This window comes from Saccopteryx bilineata, chromosome 3 (assembly GCF_036850765.1).
Source record: "Saccopteryx bilineata isolate mSacBil1 chromosome 3, mSacBil1_pri_phased_curated, whole genome shotgun sequence".
NCBI classification, from domain to species: Eukaryota; Metazoa; Chordata; class Mammalia; order Chiroptera; family Emballonuridae; genus Saccopteryx; species Saccopteryx bilineata.
Window position 1 is genome coordinate 266,371,247 of NC_089492.1, and position 10,713 is coordinate 266,381,959.

The window sequence follows — 10,713 nt, forward strand, 5'->3', positions numbered from 1 at the left end:
CTTATTTACATGCATATTTAATGTTTACTTATTTACGATAACATAGATACCATTTCTTTCTTTTCTTTTTTTTTTTTTGTACTTTTCTGAAGCTAGAAACGGGGAGAGACAGTCAGACAGACTCCACAAGCGCCCCACTGGGATCCACCCAGCACGCCCACCAGGGGGCGATGCTCTGCCCACCAGGGGGCGATGCTCTGCCCCTCCGGGGCATCGCTCTGTTGCAACCAGAGACACTCTAGCGCCTGGGGCAGAGGCCAAGGAGCCATCCCCAGCGCCCGGGCCATCTTTGCTCCAATGGAGCCTCGGCTGCGGGAGGGGAAGAGAGAGACAGAGAGGAAGGAGAGGGGGAGAGGTGGAGAAGCAGATGGGTGCTTCCCCTGTTTGCCCTGGCCGGGAATCGAACCCGGGACTTCTGCACACCAGGCCGACGCTCTACCACTGAGCCAACCAGCCAGGACCTAGATACCATTTCTAATCTACATTTTTGCTATTATACCACCAATATTTTTCCTTCATCAAAATTTTCCCCCTTATCCCCCATTTGTTTCATCCACACTCCCTGAAGGTGATCTATGATAACAGCCTAACTTTTATCCTACACAATTTTTTCCAAGTTTATATCATACATATACTATATAAATATATATGGGGATAGGAGAAAGGACTTTTTACAAAAATGGAAGCATATTACTTATAAATATGCCTCTCTTTCTTTTAAGCATATCAAATTTAATATACAGAGAATTTCAAATACAAAAATGAACACAACTTACTAGACCAGGTAATAACACATAGTTTACAAGTTATTTTTCTATGTAAACTTTGAAAAGACATAGGGATTTCACAAAAACATGGCCACTAGATTTATTTAGATCCCATGCTTTATCAGTTTATAATAATATGAAGCATCAAACAATTTCGCTACTTAGAAATAGCCTATTTTAAAACTTATTTTAGAAAATGAAATTTTACAGTCTCAAAAAAATTCATGATACCTCAAAAATATCCTGACTTTAAGAGCAAGGGTATGTGTGTTTAATACTGGTCTTCATATGAACTTGATTCTTTCTACAGCTAAGATGATAGATGGAAATAGTATGATTCACACACATATTCTGCTTCCTCAAGTTCACAAATTGATACTGGCATTTAAATACAGTCTGAATATAATCATATTAATCTTGTGTAATTAATACCTATTGTTCCAATTGCCCACAGCATGAAAATAAGGCTTCTGTCAGGCCTACAAAGAACTTTAAGATTGTTAACCCAGTGGTCTTCAAATACTCCCACCTAACCATGATCCAGAAAAATCAGAAGAGCCGTAAATCTGGATCCATAGAAGAGAACTTTGGGATACAGAGGATAAGAAAGATTCACAGAAGCTCCCAAAAATACAAAGCAGCTAACTTGGTACCCAAACCACTGAGCCTCTATTATATAACAGATTTTCTTTTTTAACCAAAAATCAGTATATCTTTTGAGTTCCTATTATGTGATGTCATACATGTTAGAGATGCAAAAAGCAATGAAATGAGCTGTACAGTAAAGGAGTTCACAATTTAGTAGGCAAGCAAGATGATCACAAATACCATAGCACAATACCTAGCATATAGCTCATCAACTAACATGTGCTCAACTACTTATGTCTTATGATTATAAAGGGCAAAGGTAGCAAGCATCATAAATACAATACTATGTCAACAATGCAGTTTCAGATTAAATAACATTTTTAAAAATTCATTTTATAGTGAGAGAAAGGGAGAGAGAGACAGGAATATCAAGCTGTTCCTCTTTGTGCTCTGACGGGGGATTGAACCCACGGCCTCTGTGCTTCCGGACGAGGTTCTAACCATCAGAGCTATCCAGCCAGGGTGGATTAAATAACTTTAAGTCATTACTTAGGCCTAATTGGTTTAATTTACCTCAATAAAAACAGTCAAGTTATTTTAAAAGCTATTGTACCGCACAGTACTCACTAATCTTCTTGGAGTATACGTACGGATTCCACATGGAGTTATTGCTCACAGACACGCACACCATGGAATCCACGTGGAATTTAAACAGCTTACTGTGCACGCGCACAATGGGATCTACATAGTGTTTTAATTTTTAAATTTTTTTAATTTTTAATTTTTATTTATTTATTTTTTACAGAGACAGAGAGTGAGTCAGAGAGAGGGATAGACAGGAACAGACAGACAGGAATGGAGAGAGATGAGAAGCATCAATCATTAGTTTTTCATTGCACGTTGCAACACCTGAGTTGTTCATGGATTGCTTTCTCATATGTGCCTTGACCGTGGACCTTCAGCAGACCGAGTAACCCCTTGCTTGAGCCAGCGACCTTGGGTCCAAGTTGGTGAGCTTTGCTCAAACCAGATGAGTCTGCACTCAAGCTGGCGACCTCGGGGTCTCGAACCTGGGTCCTTCCACATCCCAGTCCGACGCTCTATCCACTGCGCCACCTCCTGGTCAGGCGGATCTACATAGTGTTGATCGCGCACGCGGGCACACACAAGATGGAATCCAAATGGAAGTCATCGCACATGCACAAGCACATATACATACATTCATACATACATGTAAACATACATACACACACACAAAGCACACATGTACCACGTAGAACCCTACTTAACATTCTAACCAAATGGATGATGGATCCCAAAACTTACTGAATGTAACCTTCCACCACAATGGAACCAGTAAAATAACAGGAAAACCTGTACAAGTAAATGCTCAGTGTACTACATGACAAAGTTAAAAGTTTAGACAATTACCAACTTATTAGAAGTGTGCATTAGAAAAAAGCATATTTAAAATATAGATGAATCTGTTACCAAAGTGCATAGCTGTTTCTAGAACATTCTATCGTACGAGGGAAATGATAACAACATTAGTAAATTCAGCATCTCCTTAAATGAATATTACACATCTAAAGTAATTTACCCTATATACTTTAACCGGTGAGCATATGCCATATGCTTTCACTCAACCATACTAAAGAATCTGGTTTAAAACTCACAGCTTGAAGAAAAATTTTAAATTTCAAACCACGTGCATTTCACATTCAGTATTTATATTAAATCAACTATTTGAACATACCATCATACAACTTAACCTGTTCTATCTATGACTAATATTAAATCAGGAGGATCTAAAGGTTTGGGAACCTAAGGCTATAAACATTAAAATTTAATTGCTCAAAATACAGTGAAATGCATTAATAACCGATAAATGGATAAAGAGATAGCTATATAGATGAACACGTGATAAAACAAGTATAATAAAATGTTAGTGGCAAATCTAGGTCGTGGGAGTATTGATGTTCACTGTGAACTTTTCGATTTTGCTGTGTAATTGAAAATATTTTCCTAATAAGTTGTTGAAAAAATACTTTACACTCCTTTTTTTCTATTTTTTATTTATTTATTCATTTTAGAGAGGAGAGGGAGAGACACAGAGAGAGAGAGAGAGAGAGAGAAGAGAGAGAGAGAGAGAAGGGGGGAGGAGCTGGAAGCATCAACTCCCATATGTGCCTTGACCAGGCAAACCCAGGGTTTGGAACCGGCGACCTCAGCATTTCCAGGTCAACGTTTTATCCACTGCGCCACTACAAGTCAGGCACACTTCTTTGATTATTTATAATTCAAGCTTTTACGAAGAGAATCATAAAAAAAACTCCTATGTGGTGTCCAACAACAAGCACTAGTAGTTGACCAAACCTGGGTTCAAACCCCACCTCAATGTCTTAACTAGCTATCTGATCTTAATTACTTAACCCCTCTACAGTATACATTTCCTTAATCTGCAAAATGGGTTTTACACAGTTAATGCGAAGTTAAATTCTTCCTAGAAAGCCCAATATCAGGCATATAAGAAGCACCCACTCAGAAAGTTACTTGTAATACCGTATGAGATTCCTAATTTTGTGCTAAATCCAAAGGGTAGTCTCAATAAAGATTAAGTAGTAATATTTTTCCACGTTCAGCATTACACATTCCCAAAAGGAAGATTCCAGATACGAAACGCACTGCTTAACATGCTATGGGGGGAAGGAAGTAAAAAGTCCGAAAAATATTGCACAAATCAATAATACAGTATTGTTCTCCATCTAAAAAAAAGGTCACTCACAATTCAATTTTAAAAGTTTCAAGACAAACTTTAAAAAGCACTCTAAAAGGCACTAAACAACTACAGTATACAGAATTGGCGTCACCTTTGCAGGATGGCTGGGTACATCCTGGGGATGACAAACTTATACACGTCCAGGTTCTTAATTGTTGGTAAAGAGACTAGACTAGAACATGACATTTATAGTTGCCAAAATCCTTCTCCTATATCAGGACATGTAAACGACCCCACTTCTTCACATGTAAGAGCACCACCTCCACCTTGGTCTAGATAACGGTTATGGGGGGGAGGAGGTAAAGGAGGCAGGAAAATGAATTCGAGAAGGTATTACTTCAGAACCCTCCGGTTATCCCTCATGAGACCCCCCCTCAGGACTTATTCCCGCCACCACCACCCCCACAGGACCTCTCCCCAGTTAAACTTCCAGACTCTGACTTACCAAACATACACTTAAGAATATGACACCTTCCCTTCCCTAGCCCAAGTAGCCGACCCCCAATGCTGGAAAATTTTTAAAAGCAAACAACAGCCCCCGCCCCTCCCCCTCCCCCTCCCAACCAGCGGCAAATCTTTGTCCCACCTGCCGAAGGACCACTCTCCAGCGCACTCCAGACCCACGGTAGCCCCAGTCCTGCCCGCAACCTTTCCCCAGCCGGGACTCGGCGACCCCTCCACGAGCTTGCGCTTGGCCATTCCCGGCCCTGGCCCCGGGACGCAGCTCCCGCCCCGCCCCCCCGCCACCCGCCGCCCGAGTTCTGCCTCACCTCACCTACCCTCTTTCGGGGGCCGGACTCCACCTCTCTCTCCGCCATGTTGTGCCCCGCTTGGAACCGCTGCGGCTCCCGGTGCGGTGGCGGTGAAACCTCTCGGCCCCCGGCCCCCGCCCACACTGCAGGCACGGCCGCCTCGCGGCAGCTTCCCGGGACCCGACCGAACCTGACGCTGAAAGTGGGGAGGGGGCGGATGCCGCGCGCTGGGTCGGAGATCTTGAGATCCCACGGGTACTCGCGTGGGCGGTATGGCCTGCCCAGGAAAGGGGAGGGGGATTGGGACTCGGGGGGTTAATGGCCTCCGAGGGGCCCCGTGAGTAGGATTATTTTTTCTCAGAGAAATTCCTCCGCCTGCGGTTTCTTAAAGGGATCACTAAAACCAGCCCCTTGCGCGCGCCCCTGATGCGCAGGCGCACCTTAAGCCCCTCCTCCCTTTCCCACCAAGCCCCTGGTCTTGAGCCTGCGCGGTGAGTGGCCCAGGGTAGGCCAAATCCTGCAAGTCTCTTTGCTGCCAGCAGCTACTCCCACCACTCAACTATGGCCGCTGCCTTAAAGGGACCATGACGCAGTGATGAAGGAAGAATGAGAAATATTAGTGAAAGGACTGTCTGGAGAATTGGGTGAAATATTGTTGAGGTGTCCAGATCATCATCTCACACCTGACTGCAGAGGTACCAGTGTAAAGAGAAAATGATGGTGAACTGAAGTTCTCAGTGGACCTCTGAACCCGAAGAATCTCAACCAATGGGACAACAGCCAGTCATTTCAAGGAGACACAGCTTTCCTGACTTTAGACAGCTGGACCGAAGCACAGAGCATAGAAAACTAAGGGCCAACTCTCATTGCCTAACCTCAAAATCAGATCCTTTGAAGACTGAACAAACAACTGGAGATCATTTCCTCAATAATAATTTGTCCTTAGAATATCTAAATCAAGAGGATTTTAGGAACCATTTATTCCCAATGGTAAAATTGCAGCCTGGTCAAGGGAAGTAATTTATCCCAAGCACCTAGAGGCTGGTGTGAAATTAAACTCAAGATTTTAGTTGCATTCATCCAGGCTTTTCAATGAACCAAGATGTCTTCAAAGCTTCAGACCAAGAGATAAATTTGTTTTAATCCAGAAGATTAAAATTCCATGATACATTAATAAAATTGTAATTCTTCTATGATGTGTGATGATTTGCAGATATTGTATGTCCTCACTCACCTTCATTGAAGCAGCTTTGAGAATTTGACTTAAAGGATAAGCAGCTTAATCTCTAAGCAGAAAACTGGGAAATAGATTTGGGTCTATCTTGTCCTGAAACCTAAGCTAAGGAGAGCTGATGAGAATGAGGACTTGATTCATTCCTCTTTATCCATGCCAGTCCCCCAGCTTCAGGTAGAAAAAATTGTCCTAATGGGATTCATGATGCTAGCGTACGGGGATCATATAAGTAAGAAATAAAAAAAGTTGCCTCTGAAGATCATTCCTCATGACAAAAGAAAAAAATCAAAAGCAACTCCTAAAATCACAGGATAATGAGATTTAAACTTCTGTATATCACCTTAACTTTTGTGTGTCACTTAGTGGCTCTTTTGAAAATGAGAACTCACCTAATCCATCACATTTTGCTGAAAACTATCTGAAATTGCTGGAAGTTTCCATGCTGGTTCTTGCTTAGGCCTGTTCATTTTTTTATTTCATTTCTGTGTAGGAAAAAGGAGAGAAGTACCAAAAGAAAAAAAAAAAGTGTTTTTCATCCAGAATTTTCCAAACCCATCAGACCCTTTAGTTTCATGTTCAGGACAAGAAGGAAATAAAAAGAGAAACCAAGATAAGATAGTTCCAGGGAATGTGTGTACATGAAAGGTCTGGTAGTTTCTATCTATTTTATTGGTAGTGGAGTATTTCCTGCTAATAAAATCTGATGACTTAAAATGAAGCTGCTAAATATGAAGTGGAAATAAGGAACCCATAAACCTGCTCACCATACCTCCCCCTTGCCCTCTCTCTTCCTTTTGACAACCCCCCCCCACCTTAGAGAAATGTTGCTTTTTTTTTTTCAGAACACAGTTTAAAGCCAGGGTTTGTCCAACTCTCCATTTTAAAGATGGAGTCACACAGACATAGAAAGATGTGAGTTGCTTGAGATCACCCAAAAGATTAGTAACAGCCTCAGGGCTAAAACATGTATCTGCACTCCTTCCCCCCAACACCTTGCTTAAGGCTGTCTGCTTTCTTAGACTGTTTCTAGAGGTACTGAGAAGTATTGATACTTGAATAGGCAAGATTGTGCATTCCAGATCATATAAAAGTGTACCCTGACTGTTTGATACAATCATCCACTTAGGGGAAGGAGAAAAGAGAAAACCAACATTGGTGAACATTGCAAAGTTAATCATATTATCCTGATTTTACAGAGGGATTTATATAGATTGACTAGGCCAAGGTCATTCAGAAGAGAAGCCAAGCCAGAATTCAAAGGCTTTTTCTTCCTGCTTATTCAAATATGTCATAAATTGGAGGTTGCAAATTGGTGGCCTTGCAGACAAATCTGTCCCACAGACATATGTTTGATTTGCACCAAGTATAGCTGTGTGATCTTGGTCAAGTTACTTGCTCTGTACCTCAGTTCCCTCATCTGTAAAATAAGTTGTTGGGAGGCTTAGTTAATATTTCTAGCCTGACCTGTGGTGGTGCAATGGATAAAGTGTCAACCTGGAATGCTGAGGTCGCTGGTTCAAAACCCTGGGCTTACCTGGTCAAGGCACAAATGGGAGTTTATGCTTTCTGCTCCTCCCTCTTTCTCCCTCCCTTTCTCTCTCTTTATATTTCTCTCTCCCTCCCCTCTCTAAAATGAATTTTAAAATATTTCTAAATCTCTTACACCATTTTTGGTTCCTAGTGCCATCAAGAGTATATTGTTTTAAGCCCTGGCTGACCCCCAGTCAGGGCACATACGAGAAGCAATCAATGTGTACACAACTAAATGGAACAATTATATGAAACAAGTTGATGCTTCTCTCTCTCTCTTTCTCTCTCTCTCTCTCTATCAATGGGAAAATTTTTTAAGATATTACTTTATATTTTTTTAATTTTTCAAATTATATGCCAACATTTAAAATGGGATATTTCACATACAAATATAATCTTCTGACTTCTCTTTTATATTTTTTAATTTTTTCCTTTTTTTTTCTTTACTTTTATTTTTTTTTAAGATTTTATTTATTTATTATAGAGAAGGGAGGGGGGGAAGAGCAGGAAGCATCAACTCCCATATGTGCCTTGACCAGGCAAGCCCAGGGTTTTGAACCGGCAACCTCAGCATTTCCAGGTTGATGCTTTATCCACTGTGCCAACACAGGTCAGGCTGACTTCTCTTTTAAAAGTAGAATATAATGGCATAATATTTTGCAAATATCAAACTGGCTTATTTCAATTTTCTTCTTTAAATCATGTTCATAATAGACACTTGCCTGAAGTATAGTTCTGAGACTTATTTTCTTAATCAAGGCAGAATAAAATAGAACTTGTGGAGAAAAACAGAATTTGCTCAATTTCCTTAATTCCATTTGACCTGTGAAGTTCAGTACACAGTGAGCGTTCCAGCTTTCATGGTGGGTGGTAGCAGAGCAACCAAAGTATAAATAAAAAGATAGATTTAACTATAGTAAGTTTTTTTTTTTTAGATTTTATTTATTATTTATTTTAGAGAAGGGGGGAGAGAGGGAGGGGAGGAGCAGGAAGCTTCAACTCCCATATGTGCCTTGACTGGACAAGCCCAGGGTTTCGAACCGGCGACCTCAGCATTCCAGGTCGACGCTTTATCCACTGCGCCACCACAGGTCAGGCCTATAGTAAGTTATTTTATAAAGATTTATTCTGCAAAACTTGGCAAAAATCCGACATAAAGTACTTGGTAAGTAATTATTATTATATGCTTTAACTTGCTGTAACTCTGCTTTATAAATTTTTAAAGTAAAGTTACTTCCCTACTTTATAAATCACCCATTACTGTGGAACTGGTGGGTGCTTAGAAAATTTTACTACTAACAGAGATATAAAAGTGGGCAGTAGGTATAAAAAGGTTGACTACCCCTGATGTAGAGGAATAAGGAAAGTAACCAAGAAAACTGACTGGCAGGTATAAAGAGAAGTAGTTTTGAGGATTTCACAGGGCAGGCAACAAAAAGTAGTAACAGTCAACCTCAGGAAAACCTGTGGGTGGCCTCCAGGTTATTAGAAAGCTTAGAGAGGCCAGGCTGCAAGATACACCACTTGCTGACCAACAGGTTGCTGAGCATCCAGAGAAGTAAGAGAATAGTACAAGGAGATCAAAGAGATTCAAGGTATCAGGCTTTTAAAACACCATAATGCCTCATACACTCAGACACCAAAGGGACAGATGCGAAGGTAGAGAATAGCTATATAAAAGAGCATTTCTTCCCCAGAAGAGGGTATTACCTAAAGAAATTATATCCATAGATTCAAATATGTTCTTTTTTCATTGAATATTTAGCTATATTAAACAAATTCAGAGAATGTTAGCAAGAAGAAAGTAACTCAGAGTACTAGGATGAAAAGTGATTGGAGTAGGGTTACTTTAGATATGGAAGCCAAAAAATATTTTTTTCTGAGGAAGTGACATTTGAGCTGTTACTGAATAGTGAGCAAGAGCTGTCTGTGTGTGAATAAATGTCAGGGCAGAGCATTCCAAGCAGGGTAATCAGCAAGTGTAAAGTCCCTTAACAGGAACAAACTTGAAGTGTTCAAGAACAGCAAGGTGCCAGTGTTACTAGACCTTACTGGGAGGGCAGAAGATTAAGTCAAAGAAGTAAAGCCATGGTAAGTGCACTTAATTTTATTCTATGTATGAGGAAAAACCACTGAGACATTTTTTTTAAAGAGTGATAAGCCCTGACTAGATGCTCAGTTAGTTGAAGCGTTGTCCTGAAGGACAGAGGTTGTCAGTTCAATCCCCAGTCAGGGCACATACAAGAACAGATCAATGTCCCTTTCACTCTCTCACTCTCTTCCTTCCTCCCTCTAAAAAAAAAAAAAAAAAAAAAAATCAATTAAAATAAAAATGATTGTCCTTCATAATTTGGGTGGGCTTCATTCAACCCATTGAAGGCCTTAATACAACAAAGACTGACACTCTCTCACCCTACCTTAAGGAAGAAGAAATTTTGCCAGCAACAGCCTTGAACTACAACATTGGCTCTCCCGTGGGTGTACAACCTGCTGACCCACCCTGAAGATTTTGGACTTGTAAGCGTCCATAATTCTTTTTTTTTCTTTTTTTTTTTTTTTTTTTGTATTTTTCTGAAGCTGGAAACCGGGAGAGACAGACAGACTCCCGCATGCGCCCGACCGGGATCCACCCGGCACGCCCACCAGGGGGCGACGCTCTGCCCACCAGGGGGCGATGCTCTCCCCCTCCGGGGTGTCGCTCTGCCTCAACCAGAGCCACTCTAGCGCCTGGGGCAGAGGCCAAGGAGCCATCCCCACCGCCCGGGCCATCCCTGCTCCAATGGAGCCCTGGCTGCGGGAGGGGAAGAGAGAGACAGAGAGGAAGGGGGGGGTGGAGAAGCAAATGGGCACCTCTCCTATGTGCCCTGGCCAGGAATCGAACCCGGGTCCCCCGCATGCCAGGCCGACGCTCTACCGCTGAGCCAACTGGCCAGGGCCGCGTCCATAATTCTTAAATTATTTTTCTCCATACACATACAAACATTCTATTGGATCTCTTACTCTGAAGAACTCTAATAAGCAGCTTCTGATTACTTTTCCAAAGGAAATAACAGGCACTATCAT

The 10,713-nt window shown here is 41.5% G+C and overlaps 1 protein-coding gene across 5 annotated transcripts in view; it reads right to left on the reverse strand.

Annotated features, from left to right (window-relative positions):
* The window catches only part of ZMYM4 (zinc finger MYM-type containing 4), a 176,312-nt gene extending 170,330 nt beyond the window's left edge, over positions 1-5,982 (reverse strand). Inside the window, exon 1 of one of the 5 annotated variants that reach the window (XM_066269695.1) lies at positions 4,905-5,982. In XM_066269695.1, the coding sequence (XP_066125792.1) occupies positions 4,905-4,952 (48 nt within the window). In that variant the 5' untranslated portion in view covers positions 4,953-5,982. Of the gene's footprint in view, positions 1-4,720; positions 4,835-4,904 lie in introns of those variants that run through there. The other 4 variants (XM_066269693.1, XM_066269692.1, XM_066269698.1 and 1 more) reach the window with 4 other exon arrangements.
* Between the last annotated feature and the right edge of the window lie 4,731 nt (positions 5,983-10,713).